This window comes from Stegastes partitus, unplaced genomic scaffold (genome assembly GCF_000690725.1).
Source record: "Stegastes partitus isolate 25-593 unplaced genomic scaffold, Stegastes_partitus-1.0.2 Scaffold1436, whole genome shotgun sequence".
NCBI classification, from domain to species: Eukaryota; Metazoa; Chordata; class Actinopteri; family Pomacentridae; genus Stegastes; species Stegastes partitus.
The window spans coordinates 145049-160396 of record NW_007579167.1 but is presented as its reverse complement, the minus strand read 5'-3'; the positions used below and the strand labels follow the sequence as shown (position 1 = coordinate 160396).

General features: G+C 41.0%; 1 protein-coding gene across 1 annotated transcript in view; it reads left to right on the top strand.

The window, feature by feature from the left end:
- Positions 1-15348, top strand: part of smg1 (SMG1 nonsense mediated mRNA decay associated PI3K related kinase) — a 74634-nt gene that overhangs the window by 19659 nt on the left and 39627 nt on the right. Inside the window, exons 11-33 of the mRNA XM_008299600.1 lie at positions 884-887; positions 1447-1571; positions 1926-2216; positions 3331-3461; positions 4759-4920; positions 5245-5363; positions 5511-5598; positions 5737-5838; positions 5932-6072; positions 6201-6427; positions 7507-7706; positions 7911-8072; positions 8279-8433; positions 8553-8686; positions 9084-9395; positions 9558-9699; positions 12114-12264; positions 12609-12729; positions 13395-13640; positions 14151-14302; positions 14581-14716; positions 14966-15110; positions 15235-15346. Of these exons, the coding sequence (XP_008297822.1) occupies positions 884-887; positions 1447-1571; positions 1926-2216; positions 3331-3461; positions 4759-4920; positions 5245-5363; positions 5511-5598; positions 5737-5838; positions 5932-6072; positions 6201-6427; positions 7507-7706; positions 7911-8072; positions 8279-8433; positions 8553-8686; positions 9084-9395; positions 9558-9699; positions 12114-12264; positions 12609-12729; positions 13395-13640; positions 14151-14302; positions 14581-14716; positions 14966-15110; positions 15235-15346 (3558 nt within the window). The remainder of the gene's footprint in view (positions 1-883; positions 888-1446; positions 1572-1925; positions 2217-3330; positions 3462-4758; positions 4921-5244; positions 5364-5510; positions 5599-5736; positions 5839-5931; positions 6073-6200; positions 6428-7506; positions 7707-7910; positions 8073-8278; positions 8434-8552; positions 8687-9083; positions 9396-9557; positions 9700-12113; positions 12265-12608; positions 12730-13394; positions 13641-14150; positions 14303-14580; positions 14717-14965; positions 15111-15234; positions 15347-15348) is intronic.

Sequence of the window (15348 nt, the reverse complement as noted above, 5' to 3'; positions counted from 1 at the left end):
TCCCCTGCCTTCGCCCTAAGTCAGCTGGGATAGGCTGCAGCCCCCCTGCGACCCTAGTGAGGACTAAGCGGTGTATAGATAATGGATGTTGTGAAAGTGTAACAAACTGGTAGCCATTTTCCGAACAACTTAACTCTTGACACTGCATTTCCATGTGCCTCCAGCAGTACAACTGCCAAGTTTGAAGGAAATGGAATAAAACGTTTTCAAGAAAATTAAAGTGCAGATACATCAGATTTACTCGTAAGCCCCTTTGAGGCATGCACTTCTTTCCATTAATCTGATGGCGTTTTAATGTGTCAACTTCATGTCTAAATGAGCACCCTCATCACTTTTCCAAAAAAGTTGCAACAGCAATCCTGCCAGGTCAGATCCAGAAACGTTTCCGTATTGCACATGTCATTGCATGAACAGAAAACCATGCAAGTGACATTGAGTTGTGAGAAGTTTTTTTTTTCCCATATTGGTCCTAAAACATCACAGAGAGTTAAAGAGAGTTTGCTGCAAGATTCAAATTACACCATTTGCATTCACTTTGCTCTGCAATGTCACATCTATTAGAAATCAGAACAAGTCAGATTAATGAGACTAACCGATATTGAATGTAGTCTAGGGTTTGACAAAACATTAACAAGAGATTAATTTTAGTTTGTCGCGAGCAGCTGTTTGTAGTCTTTTAGTTTGGAGTCTCCTCTGAAATTATTAAATACCTGCAGTGTCAGACAGAAGACAGGATCTACATGAGTGTCTCCAAATGAGTAAGAGCTGTGTGCATTTACTCACGTGAAACAGTGGTAACTTCATTAAGTAGTTATAATTCTAAATTGTCTCATGTGGCAAGGGTCAATCAGGATCTAACAGCAAGTCTGTTTTTTCATCTCAGACAGGTTAGCTGTCACACACAGGGTCACAGTTTATAGCTGCAGTTAAATAATTTTGTACGTAGCAGCCATTCTCAGGTTGAGTCCTGAACTCCATCACTGGTGGGATGTTTTTATTTTGCTGTTAATAAATTAGTAGTTGGATTATCATCACACATGAACAGTATTTTCAGTGTTTTAGGAAATTGTAAATAAACTAGGCTGTCAGTTATTTGGACAGCTAGATAAGCTGCTATTTGTTCAGATTTATTTTCTTTTTAATTATTATTAATGCATTATAGCATATTATACATCACTTGGTGTACTGTCCAGTCTTGCACTAATGACAACAATTGTGTGTGTACCATGGCACTCTCTGTCACTATGGTGGATGGGCTATGTCTAAATGAAGCTGTTAGGTACATTAGAAATTACCCATATCTGAATGACAGAATGCTGTCACTTTAACAGGCTGATGAATGATATTTGTCCCATGTCTGGAAATGGCTATACTATATGCAAACACACACATGCATGTACATACAGACTCCTGTCTTTAAATTAAAACATTTTCTGTAACATTTAGTTAAAACTCTTGTTGACTTTCAGATTGTGGACCAGATCAACATGAAGCTGCCTGCATCCTTTGTTGAAAAGTTGTTGGCACCAGACTCCCATCTGCTGAAGCTACGCTTCCATCAAGAGAAAGAGGTGTGTGTTCTTAACACTATTTTAGAATACAGCAAAGGTGTCCTACAGGTTAATATGCCAACACATAAGGCTTGGAGCATACCTTCTGTATTTCTGATGCATTATGTGGCCAAACATTTTAGTTGGGTGATAGTTGAAGTTTGTTTTTTTGTTTTTTAAAACCATGAGCATTAATCTGCTACTATAATGACCTTCACTTAGTCTGGAAAGACTGGCCATCAGATTCTGGCACCTGGCTGTTGATTTTCTTTATTCATCCAAAATGTTATTGGTGAGAAGATGATGTGATGTATTTCTTGATCTGTTACTGTATTGTGTGTTTGCGTATGCCTGTATGTGTGTGTGTGTGCACAGGTGATGTCAGCTGTGCATGGTGTGTATCAGGCACTGCTGAGCCTGAAAAACATTCCAACGCTGGAGGCAGCTTATAAATTGGTACTGGGTGAGATGGCATGTTCCCTGTCCAGCCTGATGGAAACCCTTGATGCCACTGAAAAGGCCCCAGTACCCGGAAGCTCCTGCTCCAATATCCAACACCCTGCTTTTGCCTCGATCAGCCAACCGCTGGAAAAGGCCCAATTCATCCTCATCTTTAACCTTAGCACCCTTACAACCATCGGCAACACCAAGAACTCTCTCATTGGGGTGAGCCCTTTGCTTTGCTTTGTACTGCAGAATATTCAATATTATAATCCTTAAGAGCGCTGAAAAAATACTTCAGCATCATCAGTAGTTCGGTTCATCATCTAAGGATAATTCCAGTTTATTTCTTCCAGATGTCATTTCACTTGTTTTGCAGTATTGTGTGCTTGACTGCATGCCTGGGTAGGACCAGCTATTATCCTGTCATTTTTGTAACAATGCATTGGTTGGTTTTAGATAGCTTTGAAAACTCCCCCTCTAACACCTCTCTGATCCTGCCTCAGGGTTGTGTCTCCCTTCTGACATCTAGTAATGCAGCTGACTTCCCCATTAAAGCACTTCTTGGAACATTAGAAAATAAATGTCTTCTACATGTTTTTCCATAGATGCCATTAGAGTGCTCATATACATACAACAATGCAACCATACTCTGACCTGACTAATTTCAGTTTATTGAGGTTAAACAGTTCAGCAAAAATACCAGAGGTATTAGGGTAAATCGTACGTTGTCCATCACAGCCTTAGTGTCTCTGTCCATCCATCTGTAGCATACTGATCTTATGGCATGTCTCAAGGCAAATCTGCCTTCACACCTGCACATTAGACCATCCCTCGTAAGAATGTCACCCAAATACAACAAATGACCACGTGTCAAGGTGACACCTCTCACTCATAAGACATGTCTGTTAAATGTGTGCTACTGTGCTTGTCACTATTAGTGGAGACTGTCGTCTACCGTATAGATTTTACTTCTTTGCGTCATATTTTTCTTTTGAAAGCTTTTTTTCTTTTTTTAAAATTTAGACATGTAAAGAAAAACTGATGTTCATATGGATAAGATTGTTTTAGCCAGCTTTTGTTCAGAAATTGTAATCCAAACAGACCTTATGTACATAAAAAGAGTGCCAAAAGTACACAACATCAGTATATTTTCATTAGTCAAAATACAGGAATCTACCACTGTAACTCACAAGGGCTGGCTGGTTAAGATTGTGAAGCAGCATCAGGATGTGTTAATGTTTGCCCTGACATATTGTGAACTACTGTTTTGTGTTAATGCATGTTTTTTTGCTGTTTTGTTTTGTTTTTTTTTGTCTCTCAAATGTGTCTTATCTAGATGTGGGCGCTATCTCCTACAGTCTTTGCTCTTCTAAGTCACAATCTTATGCTGGTCCACTCTGAGTTAGCCGTCTACTACCCAGCTATCCAGTACGCTGTACTCTACTCCCTGTACTCGCACTGCACCAGGTAAATCGCTGACCTATGCTGTCAGCATTTCTGCATTTTTACACACCTATCAGACAAGGTAGTCTGAGTTAAGTTGGTTTTTGTTCCATTTGCAACTTTTTGCATACGGCATTGAACTTTGTTTATTGTTGTAATTGTGGCTACCATATTTCCTCAAATTAAAGTCATTTAAATGCCAGTGTGTGAAGAGAAGGTTTTGTACTAAAATATGACCTCTGTCACTAACTATGATATGTGAATCTACTAGATATTGCTTTATGGAAAGTCCTGAGATGCTCTCAACTTTTCAACATTTTTGTGCTGTTAAATATTTGTTTACAAACCAGTTTGGTTTTGGGTACTTCCAACACAGACACCTCTTTATTTTGCACAGCACTGAATTGCCCTTCTTATTGTTTTTTTCATATATTTGTTTTTATTTTTGCAGTTTATCAACTGCAGTTAAATATTTTATTACATCACGGCTGTTTTTAGGTTGAGTGCTAGTTTCGTTTCACTATTTTAAGAAATCAGAAATAAAGAGAGCTAATAGTTGGTTGGAGGCTTTGATCAGCTGCTGTTAGTTTAGATTTAGTCTGTTATTGCATTGCTATGCATTGTGGATCACTTGGTGTATTGTCTAGTTTCACTTGAATGACAAATATTGCGTGCATGCCCCGGTACTCTCCAGCACTGTCAAGGGTACCTCATCATGAGCCCCTAAGGACCATCAGTGGAAAAGTGACTTTATGTCTAAATGGCAAGAATGCATTTACTTTAATGGATTAATTGAGCCAGCAATGTTCCATGTTTGTTGTTTGAAAGGGGTTTAATGGTGACACAAGCACTGATGTACTGTGTAACCAAAGTGCTTGCTTAGCAGGGGTGTAACGGTATACAAAAATCTTGGTTCGATACGTACCTCGGTACGGAAGTCATGGTTTGGTTCTCAGTAAAGGGAGAAAAATTAAAAAAGAAAAAAAAAACCCTGCTCATAATAAATCCAAAACATTTGTTTATTGTATTAAACCAAAAAGCTGTTAGCAGCTCAGTAAATCAAATTAAATGCACATTGTATACAAATGTAACAGAAATACTGCTGAATAGTTCTCAATGTCAAATAAACACAATAAAACAAATAAAAGTACAAGTGCAGCTTAAACAATTCCAGCTTATTGGTCTGCTGTAAATATAACTGTATGAAATATTGTCAGTTAGCCTGAGGTTTTAAAGGATGAAAATCCCAAAAATATGCACCTTTCTTTCTGATATAAGGTTAATCTTATTATCTGTACTTCTCTTGTGTTTCTCTGTGCAGACATGATCATTTTATCTCATCCAGCTTGTCATCATCGTCTCCCTCTCTGTTTGATGGTGCTGTCATCAGCACTGTTACCACAGCAACAAAGAAACATTTCAGCACACTGCTAAGCCTCCTGGGAGGTCTGCTGTCGAAGGAGCACCTTTATCCTGAAGCCAGGTTTTTTACCCCCCTCTCCTGTTTTTGACACACATGTACACCCATACACACACACACAGAGTAAAAGTTTGTCTTTGGCCTGTAATTGACAAAATTTTAGAACTTACAAAACACTAGATGGCAATGACAAGCATAAAAGCACACATTTACAGAAGGGTACATAATTTTGCAATGTACAACAAAATGTCTTCAGCACTAACTTTGATTTATTCATATCAGACAGTATGTACCTGTTTAACAATAACCAGACAGAAAACTACATTTCATTCAAACTTAAGGCTTATTGGGTACATTCCTACTGACACTTTTATGTTAATGTGTTAGAAAGCTGCTCCTGACCTGGGCTCATGAAATCTCTTTGCTGATGAAGAAATCAGACACCTATAGTCCCCTCTTCTCCCTGCCTGCCTTCAACAAGTTCTGCAGGGGTCTGCTGGCCAATGGTGAGCCCAGAATGGCTTTTTCAACAAACAGTTGTTCACTTTGTGCTTTCCACAGGCAGACAGGTTATGTGCTTGTCATTTGAAATTCTTTCAGTTACTCATCAGTAATGTTGCTGGATGTTTTTCTTTCATGCTTTCACTGGATAGCTCTGAATGAAGATCAAGGTATTTGCCTACAGACCTGCCATAGCTTACAGGTCCTCTCTTCATCTCTGTCGACTGAACTGCTGCAAAGGTGAACACCATGTTTCCTTTATGTTCTGCACTTTCCTGCAGATATGGGGAAAACAACTATGATGACTAATGCCTGTTTTGTCATGTTAAAGCTCAGGGTACATGCATATGTATGTTTGTGTGTTGGGGGGTTGGTTAGGTGTGTGGATCTGTGCAGAGTCCAATTAGTCCACTCAGCAGTCAGGGTGAGGCAAGCCTACGCCAAACTGCTGAAAACAATCCCCCTTGATGTGGCTTTGAGGTAAGACTTACCAAAACACACAAATTATATTATTCTCATGGTTTGATGTATACCTGTTTAATTGTGTCTGTGTCTGTGTGTGTGTGTCCACAGTAATTACAGCCACCCTGAGATAAGGGAGATTTCTCTGGCCATCCGAAACCACATGAGCCGTGCACCAAGCAGCACTTTTCACCCCCAGGACTTCAGTGACCTCATCAGTTTCATCTTATATGGAGTCCTGCATCGTGGAGGGTAAAGCCACACAGACAGTGTAGTCCTGTATAGTCCTAGGGATGGCGCTAGATGCTGCAAGGGTTACACTGCCTTGCCAGGTGTCAGTGTAATGAGACTTTCTAAGCTTCACATTTCTATATTCACAGCAAGGATCCCTGGCTGGAACGTCTGTACTACAGCTGCCAGCGACTGGAGAAACAGGATGGCCGAGGAAGTGTTGATGGAAGCAAGCCAGATGTAGTGCCACAGGTGCAGCTGAAAACAGAGGTGGTTCTGTGGCAGTGGGCAGTTTGGGAGGCTGCACAGTTTACTGTACTGTCCAAACTCCGAACACCACTGGGTCGAGCTCAGGATACCTTTCAGACCATTGAAAGTAAGGAGATGAGATCCCATTTGTGTTTACAATTCCAGAAACGTCATTTGGTTTTCAAGTATTTTTTCAACTCAAGCTGCCATAGCAAGATTTTTGTAAGGTAAAAAAAATTTACATTTTTGGCATGTGCCTCAGGCTATACGCTGGGGGTTAATGTCCACATTTGCTGGACATTAGCCAAAGTTGTGTTCCTAATACATTTTTCAGTGGTCAGATATGCTACATACATAATGCCTCCTGGGTCTGTTTTTGGCGTAGACTTCCTCAGGCACTAAAGGTACAGTTCAATCTTCAGTGTAAGACATAGAAATGGAATAATAGAATGAGCCATATTTGAGTTTTTGTTCAAAAATTATCTTATGAAGCAGCAGATCAACAGTTCAAATTTGTAAGGTCTTTGCTTAACTATGTTAAGCGCTATGAGATGGCATATGATGCGAATTGTGCTATATAAATTGAATTGAATTGAATAGCCCAAGTATAAATAATTTAAAATTAAACTGTAAGATAATTTCAGTGACAATTAACCTAATTGAAAGGAAAAAAATATTGAATGTTTCAAACCTTTTTTCATCTTGTTTAGTTTGATGGTGTAAATTGCAAAGCATTACATGGACAACCTCGGAGTATATTTGCTGCGGTAAATGCAATGGCCACATCTAAAGAAAAAAAATCTAATCAAGTTTATTGTCATTTTGCTGTACATACACAGTAGTACAGGTAAGATGAGAGAGCGTTTCTTCAGGATCAACCCTCTCAGCTCCTCTAGCTATCCTCTGCAGGGCTTTTCTGTCTGACATACTGCAGCTGGAGTACCATGTTGAGATGCAGCATGTCAGAATGCTCTATAAACATAGATTAAAAATTGTATAATGTATTTATATATATACATTGTGAAGAGTTAATTTCAGCCTTCAAAAAAGGTATTATATAAAACGCCATTGGGATATTTTATGTCTTCATGAGAAAGTATAGAGATGACAGTAAGCAACAGACCTCATGGTGGTTTGTGCCTTCAGCTTTTCGCCACCAGTGGACCTCTACCTTCAATTATGTGTCACTGTATCACTGTGTTCCAGGTATGATTCGGAGCCTGGCTGCACACAGTCTGAACCCAGAGCAGGATGTTGGAGTCTGGGCTGGTGCAGGAAGTGATGGAGATGGTCACCACTCGAATCAGCTCCGCCTCGCTCTGCTGCTTCAGTACCTGGAGAATCTGGAGAAACTCATGTACAATGCTTATGAGGGATGTGCTAATGCTCTCACTGCCCCACCAAAGGTGTGCAAATTAGAGCTCCTGACTCCAGTTCTAGATGAAGATTTAAGATTTTAAAATTGTGTCAACCAAGAAGGCGTGTTGTGACCAGGGCACGCAATTCTATTAACAGTAATTAAAATGAATTCAGGATTGCAACCATCTTTATCATCATAATCATTTACCTTTAGAAATTATATGATATATCCCTTCTTCTACGTGTCTTAGGGCATTAGGACATTCTTCTACACAAACCGTCAGACATGCCAAGACTGGCTGACAAGGATCCGCTTGGCATTGATGAGGGTTGGTCTTCTGTCAGGCCAACCAGCAGTAACTATTCGCCATGGCTTCGACTTGCTTACAGAGATTAAGAACAGCGGCACCCAGGTCAGTATACAAAGCTCCAAGTTGGCACTTTGTGCTCTGTGTTCAAATGTGCACAGATAATTTGGTGAAAGCAACTCTGTTTTTGGGAAGGCAGAGACCTAGCGATATAGTGTATTGTAGTAGCATATTCATAATATGCAGATAAATGATTAATAAATAGTGTAATCTGGTTATATGACTAGCATGTTTTTGGTGTGCTTGCCAAGGGTCCAGAGTTGGAGGTACCTCTGGCATTGTTGGTGGAGGCTCTGTGGGAGATGCGTTGTCCAGAAGCCATCCAGGGCCTGGCAGCCTGGAGCCTCCTCACCTTAGGCAAGAGTCTGGGCTGGTTGTCATCTGTTGCGCTGCAGGCTGAGGGACGGTAAGCAGTGCCACCAGACATCCTTACGCTTTAGTGAAATAAACCAAATCACTACACAGCTCGGTTTATACATTTTGTTGCACTGCTCAATTGTCTGTATGTGTGTCTTGTGTGTCTAGTTTTGAGAAAGCGGCTCTGGAGTATCAAGATCAGCTGTCTGCAGTTACAGGAATGGACTGCAGCATCAAAGGCTCTGAATGTTGTCTGCTCAAACTCTCTGGGAACAACAGCAGCCCCAAACATGCCAGTAACGGTAAACGGCAACTATCCATATTTATTGCCATTCAACTACCATAAAATATATCTGGTCCATCTTGTATTTGCCCATGAGTCATGTGGTCAAATTAGATATTGATAACTTTAGAATCCTGTCTGAAGATTAGGGTTGAGATGGGTTCATAAATGGGAATTGTTAGCTTGAACTGGGCAGCTTCACTTTTGTGGCCTTTGTTTTATCATTGCGTCTTTTCTTGGACATACACTATATTACAAGTTACTTGCAAGACTTGTTGTGAATTTGCCTTTTTAAATATTTGTTCATGTAATTTTTCTAGAATTTGCCTTTGTGTCTTGCTTCTGCTAAAATCTATTTTTGTGATTAAAACACCACAGGAATAATGAATGTGTGGTTGTTTTTTTTCTCTGAATAGGTGATAGCAGGAAGACTGTGTTGCTCAAGTCCAGTGAGTGCTCTCCCGAGGTGGTCAACTTCCTGGCCAACAAAGCCTGTCAGTGCTATGTGGCACTGTGTGATTGGGCGTCTGTTAAGGAGTGGCAGGCCACCATTAATGTCCTCAAACAGAACTCTACCAATCCAGTCAGCATCAACCTCAAAACAGATTTCAACTACATCCAAGCTCTAAGTCGCTTTGAGGAGGGAGATCTTGAAGAGTGTGGGGCTCAGCTGGAGTTGCTGCCTGGAGAGGACTACAGCTCTCTTTCCAGCAGCAAGGACAAGCTGGGCAAGTGTCAACAACAATCAAACATGATAAGCTGCAAAGACTGGGTTATGCATTCATTATTAGATGATAGATATTAAACTGCTGAAAGATTTCTTTTTGTGGGACGTTCCCTGTCCATCTAAAAAATATATTACAATCTGTTTTTTGTTTGCATGTGTTCAGATCTAAAGAGGCTTCTGCCCTCCATGAGTCCAGATCCAACTGAGCTGCAGAGAGCCATTGAGGTGCAGCTCCTTCGTAGTGCTGTTAGTGCCATGACGAAAGCCAACCAACAGCAAGAGCAGAGAACCACATCCAATCCAGAGTGAGTAAAGTTGAGGAATAGTTAGAAAGTCATGTATTAGGACCCCAAGTAACATTTATTTAAACTTCAGTAGTAACTGTTTAATGATGTTATTGTTTTGGTTCATTTCACAGCAAATACCATGCTACGATCCTCTACTGTCTTTAATGTGTCATATATATCTTTTTTGGAAGGGGGGGAGGGGCTTTTTGCCTTTATTGGATGGGACAGTCGAGAGAGAGAGACAGGAAAGTGGGGGAGAAGGATGGGGGAAGAACTTGCAGGAAAGGGCCCATGGCCACTGCGTCAGGGACTTTTACAACCCCTGTACGTGGGTTGCCAGCTCAACCAGTTGAGCTATGGCGGCACCCATGTGTCATGTGTATCTTTGAGAGTAACATTTTGTCTTAGTCATTGTTTCAGATGATGTTAATCTGAAATATGAAAAATAATTACAGTCGAATTCCCCGCTGTTATCTAGGCTGACCACAAGGAGTATGTTGACAAGTTAGCCGAACTTGAGCTGCAGTTTTTCATAGGAGCTAGCTGCAGTTTGGACTGAAGGTTCACCAAGATGATGATGATGATATGCTGGACATTGGCTAGGACATGCAAGGTTTATCAGAAGACAAGCATGAAGGTTTGCTGTCAGGTCAAAATGCCACTGCTACTGTACCTTCATGCTACAATAATATTTTCTTCCCTTCTTCCCTTTGTACTGCAGTACATTGGAGAAACTGGAGATAGAGTGGCACTTTCTTCTGCCAGCTCAGAACCCTTTCACAATGTTTTTTTTTCTTTCCCCCAAGTAAATGACAGTGAGAAACAGCCTTCCCATGTACCCAGACTTTGCTTCAAAGTTAACTTCAGCATTGAACATACCACTGCTTGTTTGCGTTACAGTATTTAGAGCTGGACAGTGCTTGACCTGCTTACTCCAGTGCCTATGCAGCTGTCCCATCCTACCTAATTTTAGCCGAGCACAATCCGTGCGCTGATCTCCATCACCATGCTGCAGATTTAACAGGTGATGTGTTTGGCCGAGCTTGAGTCAGTGATGCCCCCGACAGCAACATAATAAATGTTCACAATGTTTGTCACTCTTTCAGTAACATGGGTTGTGACTGTTGACGTGTTGGGTACTCCAAAGGGCGTAAGCGCTTAAAATAATACAATGACTTTGTTGTATCCCCGCTAGAGATATGCAACGTTAAGATTTTAGTGGTACTACTGCTCTTACCATTGCTGCTTATCCTTTTGCAAATGCATTTCTTAAAGCGGGTCCCCCAGCTGAAGCTTGTGGTCAAATTTGGCGTTCCCCCATGAAATTTGTCGTTGGTGCTTAAGGCTCTTTATGGTCCTCCATTTGAACCTATTGAGTCTGTAGATAAGAGTCTGTTCTTCTTCTTGCTTTATGCTCTGCAAAGCAGGTAGGCAAGCTTCATCCTTTGTCTGTGCATCCTCCCTGTTCTCTGTAGAGAGAAATGTAGCATCCCTGCTGCCTATAGCTCTATGCCATTTGAGCTCTTGAGCTATTACCCCCTTCCTTTTGCATCCAAAGACCGGAGGATGTTGTGTTGCTTGTCCCCTGCGACCAGTTGTTTGTCTTTCTTGCTAATCCGGGCAGAGGTAAAGCTCTGTCTAAACAGTGGCACTGGATTATGGAGGCTATCGCCCTGGTTTGTGGCAGCAGAGGTCTCCCTTGGCTTTACGATGTGAGGACACATTCTACCAGGAGCATGGCAACATCATGGGCTCTTTTTAAAGGGACATCTATGAGTCATGCCTGTGATGCAGCGAGCTGGTCATCTCTGCACGCTTTTTTTAAGTTTTATCGTTTGAATGTGACAGTCCCTTGGTGACTCACTCTGTTTTTGCTGCTGGATCTGCAATACAATAGAATTCTTTGGTTAGATTTGGTGGCTGCTCCACGGGGCATGAATACATGTCCCATACAGTTTATGTGTTGTACCGAGTGATTTGAATAAAGGCAACAAACTGTCATGCCTTTAACTTCTGTTCCCTGAAGGAGAGGAATGAGATACAACACCTGATTGCTCCACTGCTCAGCAGGGCTCAATAAAGCGCGGCTATCAAACTGAGGCATGACTGTAATGATAGGTGCTTATGTGCAGACGGAGCCTCGTATGTCATCACAGTTCATCTGCCTTAAAGGTGTGAATAAAGACGTGTCTTCAGTCAGGCCACACAAAGTCATGATTAGTTCAGAGTATACTGGCAGCCAATGTATTCTAGAAACACTTTCACTGTTTTAGCGAACTGGTTTCTCTAGTTCAAGATGTTTTTTCTTTTGTCAAGGTACAGAAGCTTTGCTTTGTAAAGACTGATGTGAGCTTACCTTTTTTTACTTTTAGTATACTACCATTTACATGTCAAAAGCAGTCTTTTAATAAGCATGTGATATGATGTTGCAGTACATTGGTGCGATGCTTAAAACCTACTGGACGAATCTGCTTGGGTCCTCTTCGCCTGTCAACCCTCACTCTTTCTGATGCCCTGCCCACTCTACCAACCCTACAGCTCCACTGCACTGCCATCCTGGAAAACACTATCACTGGCCAAGAAGTATATACACACATACTTTTCATTTAACTGTATATAATATAAATGAAATTCATTTACACTAAGAATGATTGTACAGCTACGTGATTGTGTCTGTTCAGTTTGGGTTGGGTACCAGAGAAAATAAATGTCAATTATCATGGGGAGCTCACCAAATATTTTTTACTCTTTAGTAAGCACTCTAATACTAAATTACAAATTAATATACTGTGCTGCTTCCAAACCCGTGGTTGTTTTTTTTACAAAGACAGTGTTAACATGAAGTAAGTGAATGCAAAAAGAGCAGCAAAAGAACCTTGTGTTTTTTTAAATCAACTTCAACAAACTTTTGTTTGGATTTTTTGCAGGACTGTGTGATTCCTCTGTACAGTGAGGCTCTGAGCTCTTGTAAGCAACAGGACGTCCAGCTTTTCCTTCAAGCCCTGAGATACACCATGTTCCAGAGACAACTCCTCCACAAACTAAAAGGTAAATACAGCTGAAAGCATCTATTTGCAGGTGCAGACCTTAATACCCTCAACATAAGGAATGGGTTCTGTCAGCCAAAACAAAGCTGTAGGCAGCAGTAAACAGGTTTCAAGCTGGACAAAGCTGAGAAAGATTCAGAAGATAGCACAGGATGTCTCAAATATTTAATTTTTCTACTAATCCCTGCCCTTTGCAAATATTGGCAGCAATGTTTTTAGACTGATATGGCCTGTTTCTAGTAGAACTGTGTAGCTCATTGCTGCAATGCTGTATGCTAAATTTGGTAATATAGTTACATTCAAAAGGTGAAAGTCAGAGGGAAGGTGTTTCATCTGTGCATAGAACTGTGATGGCTGCTTGCCTAGCTGTTAAAAGGTCCAACATAATAGCTAAAGGGCTGCCCCCAGGTGTAAGGGTAACAACTCACAGCATATGGGCATCATGCACTCATGGAAGCTTCAGTGTGTTAACACGTTCAAGTGTTGGGTTGGCTACAGGAGTAACTTAACACAGCTCTCATAGCCGAAAGCAAACAGTGAACGATAAAATAAGGCTGATGTCTATTGACTGACTTAGGCCCATATAGAAAAAGAACAACATAAAAAGAACCCTGCATTTTTGTCCATGTGAGGGTCTGAGATTTCATCATCATCTTTCTTGCCTAGGTTACTCTTCCCCCATAGATGGCCATTTAATGGAGCTTTGTCTGACTGCTGTCAAATTTGCCCGGAAAAAAGGCAATATTGCCCTGGCATCCCGCTTGCTTAGCCATTGTAGTGATGGGACACAAGAAGAGAAACCACAAGATGGGCTGAGCCAGGCCTTTAGGCGTCTTACTCTGGAGGGAACTCTGGGGGAGAAATGGGGACCAGAAGTCCAAATAGAGAAAGCCAAAGTCCTGAGAACTGCAGGTAAGGAACGGGACACATTGAAAAAGCTGTACTCTGTTATTCTCTGCCTTTGTTTCTCTCTGTCTCTGTCTGAGCTGTAGTAGAAGAACTGTGTTTGTTATTTGTTGTTTGTTTTGTTTATGTCTGTTTGTATGTATGCAAGTAATTATTTAGCCTTTTCCACGTCTGCCGACTACAGCTTTAAAGAGTTTCCAAAGTCAAAAGTCTAAAGACAGATAGATATGACAGGTGTCATATGTACTCTGTGCTTTATTATAATTCCACTTAAGGCAACTTGTGATATTGGGCTGTATAAATGAAACTGACTAGACAAAATGTGATGGTACATAACAGTGATAAAAACACATTTTTGAGCCTTTAAAGAGGCACATGGGTCAGAAAACACCACCTGCCACGGGCCTGATCCCAGTTATCAGGTATCAGAAACTACTGCATTTCTGCAGTGGTCCTGCAAGATCCTACATAGGATAATGTCTTCAGTTCCCTGTAAGCAGTGTTCTTTATCCGTAGGCCAGTCCTTGTCAGCCATGGAGATGCTGAGCAGCGCTGCTCTGTCCTATTGCCATGTGGGGAAGAATGAAAGTGCTGCCTGCCGCTCACTGCTCACTCTCTGCAAATGGCTGTTGGCTGACTGGAAGGACATGACACCTCAGCTTAAACAGGTACATAATTTTTTTAAAAACATAAACCAGACATCAAGTATTTGTTAGTGCAAAAGGCCTTTTGTGCTTGGAAGCATTTTAAACTGTTTTGTAAAAATTTAGAAATTCTCTGTGGCTGAGATGATTGAGTTATTGGTTGTTTCCTTTTCATTGTACTATTTTAGATGTTAAACATTAAAATAAGTTAGTCATTGTAATCCCCCTTTACACCAACTATACTCTGGGCGGTGGTATTATGAAGGAAAAATGAACAAAATTATGGTAATGGTTTGTTCTAGATGGTAAAGAAGTCGGGCACAGTAAACTCATCCAGTACTTTGGGTAGTATGTCACCTTTAAGCCGGAATATCGCTGCTCTGCTGGACCTTCCTCTTGAGGATCAGGGTATTCCCCACATCACTGCTGAGACTTCAGGTAACATCAGTGCTGTAGTGGTAATCTACATTAATAGATTAACAAAACATATTTATGGAAAAGTGTCGACATCTAAACACACATCAAAGCCTTGATACTTGCAGACATATGTAAGTTCATTCATATGCATACATGTGCTTAAACTTGCAGTGTCATATTTAGGGATTTCTTTTTTTCTTCATAAAGGTAAATTACAGTAGTAACCTTTATTCTAGCAACATTTGAATCATAATGTTCTTGTCTGTGCAGTAAATGTGGGTGTTGGGGAGCCAGACTTTGTGCTGGGCCAACTCTATCAGCTCTCCACCAGCCTGGCTCCAGAAGTAGCCAAGTCCTGGGCAGCTTTGGCCAGCTGGGCTTACCGCTGGGGCAGGAAGGTGGTGGATAATGCAAGGTTAGTGGACCCAGTGGAATACATGTATAGTTACTACTTTGGCACCTAACCTGTATATTCTAATACAACTTATAAATGGTATGCTGTAGGAATATTACATACGATTGTTTTTTCTTCTCTCCAGTCAAGGGGAAGGTTTGCCTCTTCTACCTGGGGAAAAGAGGGAGGTGGAGGAATTGCTTCCAACAACCACCAGTGAAGGAGACAAGGACACCATCTTCAGCATTCTAGGACAGGC